Raw genomic sequence first — 14,333 nt, forward strand, 5'->3', positions numbered from 1 at the left:
GATGCTGTCCAAAGGCTGGATCAAAGGGTTAAGTGGGCTGGATCCAGTCCCCGGGCAGCATCTTGCCCAGCCTTGGCATAGTATAAGCTATCCTATATCAGTGCAGAGGAATGGACTAGTGTGGTGGCGCGTCAGGGATCCCCCTGGTCCTGCACCCCGTCTCCAGCAAGATAAGACTCCTCCAGCCAGTAGAATAGAGAGGGTTTATTACTTTTCCAGGATACAGTACAGCATAGACGTGATGTGGACATAAAGAGTCAGGCGGGCAGCGCTAGACCCCTTTGGGCAGGGGTGCCCAGGCCCCTCAACTCCCAGCACTCTGCTTAGTCTGTTCTCTTCATGGTTTTCCAGCCCCAAACTGCCCAGCTCCCAGGCTCTGCCCCCCAGCAAGGTGGCCATCTCCTTTGTCTCTTCCCTGGGAAGAGCCTTGTTATCTGCTCAGGCTGGGACTAGGGGCTCGTCTACACTGGCCCCTTTTCCGGAAGGGGCATGTTAATTTCACCTATCGTAGTAGGGAAATCCGCAGGGGATTTAAATATCCCCCGCGGCATTTAAATAAAAATGTCCACCGCTTTTTTCCGGCTTTTAAAAAAGCCGGAAAAGAGCGTCTACACTGGCCCCGATCCTCCGGAAAAAGCACCCTTTTCCGGAGGCTCTTATTCCTACTTCAAAGTAGGAATAAGAGCCTCTGGAAAAGGGCGGTTTTTCCGGAGGATCGGGGCCAATGTAGACGCTCTTTTCCGGCTTTTTTAAAAGCCGGAAAAAAGCGGCGGACATTTTTATTTAAATGCCGCGGGGGATATTTAAATCACCCGCGGATTTCCCTACTACGATAGGTGAAATTAACATGCCCCTTCCGGAAAAGGGGCCAGTGTAGACGTAGCCAGTGTGTCTGGGCCAATACACATGTGGGTGAGTCAGTGGGAATCACACATCACAGTGCAGAGTAACCTCGAGTTACAGAGCAGACAACATCCCCACTATGTCACAACTAGATCAGTGATAGATCAGTGGCTTTCAAGAGGAAATCAAGGTGCTAATACATTATTGTATTGTCAGGATTATTGTGTCTGGGAAACTCCTCAGCAGGTGTAAATCAGCACTAACTTAGACCAGATAAGAAGGATCTGACCCATTTAGTAGTTATTGGCATTTTGGTAGTGCTCAGAGACAGTAAGGACTGAATTTACTTTCCGGGATTAAGAAGCAGGAGTCAAGCATTTCCCCCTAGAGCTGTGTTCTGTCAGTTCCATGTTTTTTTCCCAGCCTTAGTAAATTATTATCCCCTTTTAATTAAAGGGAAATTCTCCGGTGAACAAATCCAAAATGCTCTGAATTTCATGGGAGTCATTAAGCCAATGAAATGATTTCTTGGTATGACTGTGGGCTAAGCCCTCAGCTGATAGAAATCAGCTTAGCTCCCTTGATGTAAGGAACTATTGTCGTCATATAAATTGATGATCTTCCCATGTCTTTCTTTAGAATCCTAAGGGCCTGATTCAGCTGTCATATTACACTCTTGTAAATCAGGGTCAGTGCCATGAGGTAAGTGAAATATATTGGTGTAAAAATGATGTGAGAAGACAAACACTACAGTCAAAATGTGATTCTTTGCTTTTTTTTTTTTTTTTTTTTTTTAAACAAATGACATATTGTAGTGCAGGTCATATGATTCACCCGCTCTAAGGGCACAAGGATGGCCATGTTCAATGAAATCAGAATTGTATCCTAAGTCTTCTAAAATCAGATTTGTCTTTCTATGTGTTATACTGAGCTCATCAGCATTCTAGCTGTGCATATTTATTGCTGGATTTAACAGTTTTTAAGATCCAATAATGAAACAGGATATTAGTAGTATTTTTCATTGCTTCAGCTCCTAGGAGACCCAGTTGTGGAACTGGGCCCGGATCCTTGGTGACGTACAACAAAGAACAGGAAAAAAGGGCAACTAATTAGAGAGTAAAAAAAGTTTGTTCCAAATCAAGGCCTCGTTCTGATTTTATTTACATCAGGATCAATCAGGATTAGTTACCAGAGTAAATAGTGTTTCACCACGTAAAACCATCATAAGCAAAATACAGAATGAGACCCTAATATGTGTGTTATCAAGTAAATCTATCCAAAGTATTCTTTCAAGGTATTTACAAAGAAAAATAAAAACACCCACAGCTGAGTTTTGATTTCATTGTAACACTGTTCTGTTTACAGAATCCTTTTCATAGGTAAATACTGGCTGGCACTGCATAAATTCCTATCCTCATCATCCTTAACTCAGAGTTGATTACTTAGGTTAAAACTCAAAATGAAGCCATTAGTTTTTTAGGCTTTCCATGTAATTTTATCTTTATTGGGAACAGGGGGGGGGGAAGAAAATTAGAGAAATAAATCCCCGAGTCTTGATGCAATCTTAAATTATGGGACGTTAATACAATTCCTTTGTGTTTTCAAATGCAAAAATGGGAGGTAACCATTTAGCATGCATCCCTAGGGAGTCATTCTCTGATTTCAAACAGGAGGGAAGACCAAAGTCAAGGCAGAGGCCTGCTGTGACTCTATCACAGAAGAACACGTGCCTTTGAAATTTCATCAGCTAGAAAATCGATGACTACTGTTTCAGATTTCATAGAGGAATTTTGCTGGGGGGAGTTTAGGACCAAAAGATAAAAATGCCATAAATTCTATCCTAGAATCTGCAAGTAGAAGGTTTAAGAGATTATGTGAGTAAATCACTCATCCCTTCTGAGTATCCTGCTGATAAAAAGGATCCCCTGATGTGATATGAACCATCAGGTTTGAATTTGAAGCAGAGAATTTCTTTTCAGCACCCTTAGGGAATCTCTACATTTTACGCTATTAGAATTACCTCTCTAGGCATGCAGAAGAGGCCACTATGAGACACTGAAGCATCAGAGAAATTATCAAGAAGAAATACACTGTTAGTGATTTCCTTTATTTAATCCTTTCATAAACAGCTTTATAACAGCAATTTGCAAACCTATACAGTATATTACTAACTCACATGCATTTTACAAGGTCAAACATGTACCTCTGTTTATCATGACTAGGACTAAGCATAATGGCTGCAAACTCTTCCTGCTTCATTTTCAGAGGTCTAAGACTTCTGTAACAACTTAATTTTTCATTTTATGTGTCATAGTTATTAACTCCTGCTATTTGCATGTTTTATCCTCCAAATCATTTGTATGATTCCCAGGACCATGCCAAATTCTTGTAGGTAGAAGCACAGGACAGCGACAGTAAGGAGCTCTGGACTCTGTTCTCAGTTTTACCACCTTGTCTGCCTGCCTCCGTTTCCCATGTACAAATAAGAGGTACTGCCTTATCTTAGAGGGGTACTGTAAGGCATAATTCTTTAATGTTTGTGAGGTGCTTAGATACTGTGGCAATGAATGTCATACCAATGCTTGTAACTCAATGCAGATTTCACACTGGGAGAACACTCCTTGTCCCCTGCTCTCCACCCTCAGAAAGGCCAGCAGGACTTGGTCCAGAAGAAGCCCAGCCTTCTGTAGGGACACTGTATTGTGTTTTACATTTATCATTATGCAAACATTTTGGGCTTCATTGTATTCTCCTCTTACCCAACATTTGCCAGTCACGTTATAAGGGAGTGACGCACCTAGCTCTGGAAAGGCTGTGTACTGGCAGAGTGAGCGCTGAGCTGCCTTTCACTCTGGCTGTCTGGTTTGAGCATTAGCCAGTCATTTGTTTCTCCCTTGTTCCTGTTGATTTCGTTGTTAATGCTGGATCACATAGATCCACCGGTTGGGCTCAGTTGTGGAAGTGCTGAGCTTCCCTGGGACAATGAGTACTTACAACTACTGTGATTTACAGTGGCAGTTGGAGTGCAGCAACACCTTGTAGGATCACGAGTATTTTGTATGCCAGGGCCCATTCCTCTTTTACTTGTGACTTGGTGTTTCTGTTCTAGTAGCGCATGCAGTGGCTGTCCTCTCCAGTCTGCCTCTCCTCTTTCACACGTGAAATGGTTTCCTAACAGATTGCAGCATTTGGATTCAATGTCAGAGTGCTGACCTCCTGTGGGTGAACAAGGTGGTGGTTTATGTGCCAAACTGTGGCTGCTTAGCTCCCTCTGGAGCAACTCCTGGGAATGGCATGCATCTGTCTTAATGTAGCTATCTCTGAAGGTTACACAAAGGCATGCACTGCCAGAATAAGGATAAAGTCACACACAGAAATCAGGTAATATTGCCTAATGGAGATCTCTCTACAGCTATTTTGTTTGTAGCTATGAGTCAGTTGTAATTTTATAGAATACACTTGTAACCTCTCTCTTATCCTCATTGAAATAATAGGTAAGTCAACATGAAAATTTGCCTTTTTCTTTTACCATAAAATGCAGGGAGCTTTACTGCAGTGGGTATACTGAGGATTTATGTGCCCCCTGGAAACAAAAAACTTATCCTAGGACTCTGATGGAAAAGCAAATCCCTTAAATCCAAGTAGAAGCTACAGTGTTAGTATTTATCAGCACATCAGTAGAATCAGATACAGCATACCTGAGCTCTTACATGTCTGCTGGTCTAGAATGTTTGAACTATAATGAATCAGAAGACAAATAGCTTCAATATAGGGGTATATTGATTTCTGAAAAATTAAAGTTGTCATTTTTACATTGGGAAGGAAAGACTTTTTGTGTGTGAAAGGTGTTACCCCTACAGCAGTGTTTTGTCATCTGCTGCCTAGGAGAACTGAACTGGCAGACACAAAGTGCAGTAAAATAACTGATAAAACTCAATTAAAATGTCTTATTTGTGTGCATGACATACCCTGCCTCAGCACAGGGAGATGGACTAGATCAGTGGTCTCCAACCTTTTTAACCACAAGATACATTGCACTTCACTTTTTCAATTTAAGATCTACCTCAAATCCAAAAACCCTTGTCCCACTTCCTTCCCACCCCTTCTTTAGGGTTGCCGGGTGTCCAGTTTTGAACTTTGGACAGTCCAGTATTTGAGCTTTCTATTCAGGAAACAAATTGAGAAAATATAAATGTCCGGTATTTTCTAAATAAGATGTAATGTAGATTATGATGTTATGTCAAGTGTGTCCAGTATTTTTGTTGAAACCATCTGGGAACCCTACCCTTGAGACCCTGACCCTGCTCCACCCCTTCTCCTAGGCTTCATTCACTTTCACTAGGCTGGGGTAGAGGTGCACGCTCTAGTCTTGGGCCAAGGGGTTTGGAGTGTGGGAGGGGCTCTGGGTTTAACCCAGGGTGTGGGATTGGGATCCAGGAGGGGTTTCAGTCAGGGGTGGCCCTAGACTAGCTGCCAAAATCTGGTTCCCTAGGCAAACCATGCAAATGCACCCCCACCTCCAAACCCCTCAATGATATTGCGCCACCTTTTGGTGCCCCATTTAACTCTGTGCCCTAGGCGACCGCCTAGTTCACCTACATGGACGGGCTGCCCTTGTTTCAGGTGCAAGTTCTGGGAAGGAGGTTGGGTGCAGGGGGACTCACATCTGCAAGAGGAGGTTCAGGGCTGGGACAGAGTTCAGGAAGCAGGCTCTGGCTGGGCACCATTTAACTGAGATGGCTTCCAGGTGGTGGAGCAGTGGAGTTAAGGCAGGCTTACTCCTACCCTGGCCCTGCACCACTCCTGAAAGCAGCTGGCATATACAGCAATGGCTCTATGGTGCCATGTGCTGCCCCTCATCTACAGGCACCGAGCCCACAGCTTCTGCTGACTATGCTTCTCTGCTATTATTGATCAATGGGAGCTGCAGGAGTGGTGTCTGCAGGCAAGGACAGCGTGTGGAGACCCCCTGCTTTGCCTTTCTCATGGGCTGCAGGGACATGCCACCCACTTCCAGAGCAGTAATTACCACAGGGATAATGACTCCAACCGCGACAGGTTAGGCACTTTGGAACTCACTTTTCAAATAATTACATTTAAGCATAAGAGAAATGAAAATTATGAAATGCACAGACCAGTCAAAAACCAAAACTAACACACTTTGCAAACAGAAATAGAAGTAACAGCCCCCCAGGTATGTGTGTTGGGTTGGGAGATGAGAGTAAAGGACAGTGTGTTTGAGACTGACTGACAGACACACACAATGGCTGCGTCTAGACTGGTTTTTCCGTTAAAAGTATTTCCGCAAAAGCGTGTCTAGATTGGCACGGATGCTTTTGTGCAAAAAGTACGTTTGCGCAAAAGCATCTGTGGCCAGTCTAGACGTGATTTTACGTAAGAAAGCCCCGATTGCCATTTTAGCCATCGGGGCTTTTTTGCGCAAAACAGTTCTTCCCTGTCTACACTGGCCCTTTTGCGCAAGTATTCTTGCGCGAGAGGGCTTTTTCCCGAGCGGGAGCATAAAAGTATTTGCGCAAGAAGCACTGATTTTGTACATTCAAAGCGGCCAGTATAGAGAGCTGCACTTGCTTTTGCACAAAATCTTGCCAATCTAGACGCACCGATAGTGTGAGAGTAACAGAGATTTGCATTGCCAAGCTCCCTTCATCCCCTTCTCTCTGGGCAGAAGATAGGGTACAGAGGATTTGCTGAAGCATGGGTGGTCAGTATTGTCTAGCAGCATTACTAACTCTGCCATTGCTTACTGGTCTCTTAGCAGACATTTATTAGAGCCAAATTACAGCACAGAACATTGAGAGCCAGGTAGCTGTAAACAAACTTTAAACATAAGTCGACATCCAATTAACTAAAATCATGCTGGACCACAGATGTTGCTGGACCACAGTGCTAGACTAGAGCGGTTCAAACTGTATGGAGGCTAAGGGAAGAGTCCCCAAAATGGAAGCATCCTGGGCCCAATTTTTGAGTTTGTCAGATGCAGTATATTCCAGAGCTTTATTATTTAGGATCATAGTCTAAATTCAATCAGGATTTAGGAAAATCACACTGCTCAACAGGCCCTTTGGTGTGATGGTCTTCATTTTTTTTTCTTAGTGGGTAACATCCAACTAACCAAATGTTGCCTTACTAAAGACAAACCCTAAACATTTTGTCAGGACTGAAAGCCTCTTTTATTTTACTAGGAAAGTGTCCCAAGGATTAGTCATGGTTGAGCTAAACAGACCAAATAAGGTACTGGGAACTGAAAAGTAGCTGTTGGTCATGTAGACCTTAAGCTTCAGCTGCAAGTTTTCACTGCAGTATAAATGTTATCGATCACTTTAAAAGAACACTTCAAATATCTTATTGCTGTGATGAATAATGGAAAATTCAAATGGAAAGTGTTTAAAAAAATCTAATTCATTTTCACCATTCATGCTGTTTATGTTGTAATTTGCGAGCATGGACACTGACATTACACTGGTTAGCTGTGTGTCATTTCCCTTTGCTAGTTCTCATGCACTAGTTTAATACTACAAAGTCTGGGGAATATGGAGATCTAAACAAAAGACTATTTTAAGTGGAACTAAAAAAACCTGAAACATTTCCGTGGTATTTCACCAGTGATCATCCATGCTCTTTGTTCTAAAGGACATGCTTTTGCTTGAAAGCAGCCCCACTCTCACCCCCAAATGTGCTGCAGAACGAGATGTCTATACCTAAATGTCATTTAGCACATGATTCAGAACCTGAAGGTGACATGCACTATGCAGAGCATTCCTACTCTTTATTTTGAGAACCAGCCAATGAAGGCCCAACATTTGGAGGATTTTTAAAAGGATTTACAAAATCTATAAACTTCTAAAATTTTCAATTTTTGAACAAAGAAGAAAAGTGAAAACAGTGAGTCTGAGCTGCAATGAACTGAGAACAAAATGGCTTCTGAATTTAGTGCAAGGAGAGCACTGAAATAAAAATGTGCATTTCACAGAAAACAAAGCCCAGTTACCTCACTTCACTATCCCCATATCACTAGTCTCAGGTTCAGAGGTGTTAACATTTACTACAGTTATAACTATTGCAAGCCCCTCATGCAGCACTAAGGACTAATCCTGCAAGATTCTGACAAATATCAACTCCTACTGAAGTCAATGGGATTTGAGGGCACTCAGCACCTTGTAGGAGCAAATCTTACTGCTGCTAGTGAAAATCTCATCTACTTGCAACAGTTTCAGCTGTGTATAGTCAGGAAACAGTAGCATTGCTAAGTGACTGAAGGGACAAGAGGAGATAAGAAAAGGATAGAGAAAGGAAAAGATACTAGATCTTTCAATTCTTATCTTTCAGCACCCACAGTACACACATTGAAATCCTAAGCCTGCAAACCATCATTCAGGGTCTGACCCTGCCACCCTGGCTCACATTCAGCAAGACCTTATAGCAAAAGTATCCCATTCATTTCAAAGGGTCTATTTACAGTGAGGTATTAGGGGACATCAGGAAACCAAACCAAATCCTCACTCCTGTAAGCATTGCAACCTCACTGATTTAGAGAAATAGGATCACCCTAGTATACTCTCCCCAGCTATCTGTTAAGGATTCTTTTACCCTTGGAAATACACACTAGCCTATCAGTAGAAACCTTTAATGAGAGCCCTTCCTTCTTTTGGGAACAAAACCAAGTTATTTCTTTCCTAAGTGTTCTGTGACTTTGCTTTTATTCTGAAGTCAACTCTGCCTTCATTTGCAATCAAAAAAGAGCAAAGTTTACTAGAGCTATAGCTATGGCCGTAGCATCTATTAACTCCAGTCTGTTGTTGATTGCTGCAGCCATTTCATTAATAACTAAGATTTAAACATCAAGGAGATTCATGGTGAGCTATGAAGTAAATTGTGTAGATGTCCCTTCATTCCATCCTTTCTTCACCTCATTTTGAACTTTTGAGAGAGAAGCAGTTCAAGGCCCTTTCCAGATGCTAGATGCTGTAATTATTACAAGAGTAACTGAAGGAAGGAAAAAACAATCCTGCATGCGGTAGCACAACACAACTTGTCACTGAAAGGATCTGGCCTGTTGAGAAGTTCATGGTCTAAAAATTGTTTTAGGGAAGTTCCATGGTGTATGTTCTACAGAAGGTCAGACCAGATGATCATAGTGGTCCCTTCTGGCCTTAGAATCTGTAAGTAGCATTCTATTTGAGGTCAATAATATGATTCAATGTCACAGCTTTTCTATATAATAACTATAATTTTGAATAAAATCACCATAGGATCAGGATATTTGTGAGAGGAAGGAGTGGGACTTCATGCTGATGTGCTAAAAGGATTTGCTAACTTCCCCCTTGCCATGCACCCCAAGAACTTGTAATTTAAAAAGCAGTATTTGTCTTCAATCAACTCCCCAGTAAGATACATTTCTGAGTAATGTGGCTCGGGGTTTTTTTGGTTTGCTTTTAAAACGAAAACAAGCTTGAATATGCACAAAACAGAAGTGTGCAGGGAGCCACATGACAGTTTATTTGCTAAGCAGCATAATCAATGTTTGGGATCTTTCCCCTCTTCCAAATAAAAGTGTATTTGCCTTCCCCCAAAACTGTACTTGTATGAAAACCAGAAACTGGTAACATTAGATGCAGTTTGAAGATGGTTATAAGATAGGCTGTAATATTTATATAACATGTTTCACGATCAAAGGCTCTGCAGTTGGAGATGCCATAAAACAAGGTTTTCAAATACAGCCGTAAGTATTTTTCCAGAAAAAAGCCACAGCAATGACATAATGCTTAGTGCATAGAATTTTTTGGGATGGGGGGAGGTAGGCAAGAAAGGGTGTAAGGAAATAGAAGAAGCAGATTAGTTCTTGCATTATTTTCCAGGGCTTCTCAAGGGAGAAACAAACTTCAAACATGCAGCAAGAACTTCTACCCTCCAGTGATTGGTGCTGGGTAATACAGTAATTTGTTAATGTTTCTACCATTTTACATAATCTAAGACCCCTATTCCCTTCTGTGCAAGCTTTTCCCAAGTATGGGAGTGCAAACTCTTTACAGCAATAGATCCTTCATAATCTTCATGGATGGCCAGAAAACTTTGAGAATCAAGGGTCTTCTAATGCAAAGGATCCTTTTATCCACATTTTTACTGAGACCTCGCTGGCCCCTGGCCACTATGACTTCAACAAATATGTTGCCATGTATGCTCTGACTCACCGCCTTTGGGCACAGACCACCTTACAGAGGCTGATCTTTCAAATTTCCAGGTCCTGTAATTACTCAGCTTTGACGGAGACTGGAAATGAGCCTGGTTATGGGAAATGAGAGCATGGAAACATCAGAGCCTAGGTCTGCCATGAATAAAACTGTAAAATATTCTTCATTCTACATTATTCTGCTGGGAGGGAAGTCAACATTTGCATTGACCGATATACATATGCAAAGTGATTTTTGTAACATGTTTACTGAATTTTACAGAGCATTCATCCTCAATATAAAACAAAGCTCCCTGTGTCCCTGCCCACAGCCTTTGTTTCATTCTTGAGTAGGTAGAATGACTTGTTTTAAAAGGTCATACTATTTGTTGCATGATCTATAGTACAATTCCACTGCAAATCAGAAATGTGCTTTGCGAGGGATGTTACATTTAGATCAATAGACTAATCAAATAGTCAATGCAATTTGCATTGAGTATTCAATTAGTCGATAAGAGCAACCCTGCCTTTGAAGTGTAACAAAGGCAAAAGCGCTGTGAAGAGCACGGGCCAGCAGGGGACTAAAGCCGTCCCCTGCTGGCCCTATGCTCCCTGTGGTGTTTCAAAGCGGCAGTGCAGCATGGAGCCCAGGGTCTGGCCCCAGGCCCTACAAGGCACTGCCACTTTGAAGCATCCTCTCCTCTTCCCTTACCCCTTGCTGATAGAGGTGGAGGGGGGGAGGAGAGGGTGAGAGTGACTAGTCCACTAGTGGGTCAACTGTCTGATAAGCATTTGCGTATCGGATAGTCAACTAGTCATGCACATCCCTATGTTTTACTGCAGTGCTTCATGAATGTGAACAAAATCTGAAGTCATGGATCTCTGTCTTAGTGGAAAATGTTTAAAGTGGCAGCAGGGGCTATATGGTTCTACGGAGTAGAGGCCTTACTTCTGGAACTCTGTGCTAAATGGCACACCCTGTACTTCTCAACACTAGGAAATTTTCCAGTGGTGGACAATGGGTGAAGCTGAACCAGGGCTGAAAATTCAATCTTTGCACATGCAGACTGGACCAAATGATGTTCAGCATCATTTTAGAAATAGTGGTTAAGCCTTAATATTACGTTGAACACACCCATTTCCCTTGTCTGAAAACCTGATGAACAACTATACCCAAGACTAGAGGCTTTCCTCCCAATGAGTCAACACATTTAGTTAACCAATGTTGAAATGGTTTAAGCCTGCTGTTTGATGTTACTAGTCAAGGTCCTGCCTTTCCTGATCAACCTTATAATAATGACATATTTAATGAAAAATAAAACCCCAACAAACACAGCAGAACAAAGTGAAGACATAGAAAAGGAGGTATACATAAGGGGGATAGTCACTGCATCTGGATTCTTCACCAAAACTTCAAAACCAATGAACACTCTGGTCAAAAGATGCTCATCTCCTTTTTCTTACCAGTTATATAACCAAACCCACAGATTTTTGTAGACTCATGTTTATAATACAAAATAATTTTAGTGTTAGGAAATACAACCTCTCTAACAAACTATATAAAAGTGCAGTAGAAAAAAAAGGATTTTCCAAAACAGGGAAATGAACATAAATTAAAGAAATGGCTTAATGGAAATCTGGTATAAATGTCTAGCCCCAAAGCTGATAGGAGAAAGAAGGGAAAATATTTCAAAGTGTCAACATATAGATTATAAAAACTTGTTATTGTAGCTTCCTGTTAAACCACATACACAGAAAAATCTCCACAACATTTTTGTTAAAAGGTTTTTGGGGGTATAGTGATAGCTTACAAAATATAAAATCACTGTGTGAGGATATTGTTAGTCATTAAACATGTTACATTTGTGTTAGAACACCATCTTCCACCAAATACAGCAAAAATTAATAGGATAAACATTTAAATACAAAGGATAAATATATTTAAATCAAAAAGAAAATACATTACTTTGAATACACAGGGTCAAGGAAATCAAAAGTGAAAAAACACAAGAATCATAGTCCATCTACATCTTGTATTGGAATGGCAAAGTATTTACACATTCCACCCAATGACCTCATACATCAGTGCCCTTAACTGCCTGGCTTCATATGTAACTGTGTTCTTCCCACTGTGCATCCTCTCTTCTTCAAGTGGTTGCTCTATAACAGCAGGGATGTTTCTGCCATATAGTTCACACTGCTCTAGAAAATGCACACACTCTGAAATAACACTGTCACGTAGCATGATCATGTGCTTGGACATGTTCTCCAGCAAGGACAGGAAACATCTTTTAGCATAATACCAAGTATCTGTGCCTAACTTTTTGTTATAAGGCTCCAAACTTTTAATTACCCTTGAGATGCCAAAGTCATAGTTTCCTTTGGCACAGTAGAGTGTGCCAATCACTAAGTTAACAATGCAAAGATGGTAGATCTTTTTTTCAGGGTCATCATAAGAGAGCTGCTCTTCTTCCTTCTCAATCTTCCTCATCAGCTCCTCTGCCTCTTCATTCTGACTGGTCATGATGTAGGAAACACAAAGGTTGGCCAGCACAATGGCACTGACTTGCAAGATGTTATCATAGTGCTTCTTCACAATGGGCTCATAGAAGCCAATGGCCTCTTTGTACTTGTTCTCCTGCATGAAGAGCACATGAGCCACATTCAGCTTCCACACTTCGTGTTCATTGCAGAACTCTACTGACTTGCGAAAGATCTTCTCCACCATAGTGTAATTCTCCATGTCCCAATAGATCTTGGCCTGGGCCATCAAGACAGGCACATATTTCTCCAGAGTCTCATCATATTCATTAACTGCCTTTTTGACAGCCTCATCATCCCGGTTTTGCCTAGCTTCCTGCACTTGTTTAGTGAGCTTTCTCAGCTGGTCAGTCATTGTCCCTGCAAGTTCATCTAGCTTGTGGAAGGCCTCCTCAGGAGCAGTTTGACATGTAATCATGGCATCCAGGAAGTTGTAAAGGTAAGGTGAAAGCAGCTTGTAGGTCAGATGGGCATTCTCTGCCAACACATCAGCAGCAAGGTCATAATATTGATGTTTACAGTACAATAGCAGCAAGTTCCCAAAAGTCTCTGGTGGGCAGGGGTTCTGTTGCAGAAGGAACTGCAGTTTCTCAAACCCTTCAGTGGGCCGGCTGTCCATGTTCATCAGCGCTTGGTTGTGCAGGGTGACAGGGTCTAGCTCTTCCTCAGCCCTTGGTGGCATGTCTGTAAGTGCTTCCTGGGCTGCTTCCAGGTTGCGTAGCTGGTATTCTATGGCAGCTTTGAGGTTGAAGGCCTCCACCAGAGCAGTGCGGTGCAGGAGCATGGTGTTGCCCACACTGCGGACATCAATGCCCTCAGTGGTCATGCCCACACTGAGCTCAGGGTGCTGGTGGATGCCACGTTCAATAATGTCAGAGATGTGTTTGAGGGCAGGTGCATACTGCTTGGCTGCATAGCAGCACAATGCCATGTTGTATGACAGTTCAGGAGAGTAACCCAGCACCTGCATGGCACCTGCAAATTTGCCGCAAGCCTCTTCGTGCCGCCCTTCCCGGTACAATAGGCAGCCCAGGTTGACCTCAGCATCTGGCAGCTCTGAGGCATCTTCCGTGGCCCCAGGGCTGCTCTCCGCAGCAGCAGCCAGTACCTGCTCCACCAGGCTCTTGGCTGCAGCGAGGTCACCTTGGGCGTAATGGGCAGCAGCCTGCAGGCGAAGGGCACGTCCCTGGTAAGCGGGCACATCGAGCAAGGGGCTGGCGACCCGCAGGGCCTCGGCATAGAGCCCGGCCTTGTAGAGGGACTGGGCCTGATAGAGCCGGTACTCGTCCAGCTCAGGGTGCAGCGCCCCCAGCTGCTCGTAGCACTCGGCCGCCGCCGCGAAGTCCTGCAGCTGGTAGTAGCAGTAGCCAAGCAGCGAGAGGCCGGCCCGGGAGCGGCAGCTGTTCTGGAGCTCGCTGCCCAGGATCCCCACCGCCTCCGCGAACCGCCCAGCCCGGATCAGCCCGTAAATGGCCGCTGTGAATTCCCCGTCCGGGATCGGAGCAGCCCCGGCCATGGTCGCAGCTACCAGGCTCAGCGCGTCCCTGGGCCGCCGCTACCACGGCAACCGCCCCGCCGGAAACGGAAGTACCCGCGAGTGACAGCGAGACCACGTCTCCCCGCTGCCATGGTAACAACCCAGGTGGAAACGGAAATGCTCGGAGCTTAGCACTACCGGAGTGGTGCTGCCGTCTGTTGTACCTATCACGGCGGCTGTTCTGTCGGACGCGGAAATGACGTGATCTTGCCGCATACTGAGACG

General features: G+C 43.4%; 1 protein-coding gene across 1 annotated transcript; it reads right to left on the reverse strand.

Annotated features, from left to right (window-relative positions):
* Nucleotides 1–11,314: 11,314 nt before the first annotated feature.
* On the reverse strand, nt 11,315–14,294 carry IFT70B (intraflagellar transport 70B). The gene has a single exon (XM_006119451.5). The coding sequence runs from the start codon at nt 14,085–14,087 to the stop codon at nt 12,084–12,086; it is 2,004 nt and encodes a 667-aa protein (XP_006119513.2). The 5' UTR covers nt 14,088–14,294; the 3' UTR covers nt 11,315–12,083.
* Between the last annotated feature and the right edge of the window lie 39 nt (nt 14,295–14,333).

The sequence above is a fragment of the Pelodiscus sinensis genome, chromosome 7, assembly GCF_052426305.1.
Source record: "Pelodiscus sinensis isolate ZL-2025 chromosome 7, ASM5242630v1, whole genome shotgun sequence".
Lineage (NCBI taxonomy): Eukaryota > Metazoa > Chordata > Testudines > Trionychidae > Pelodiscus > Pelodiscus sinensis.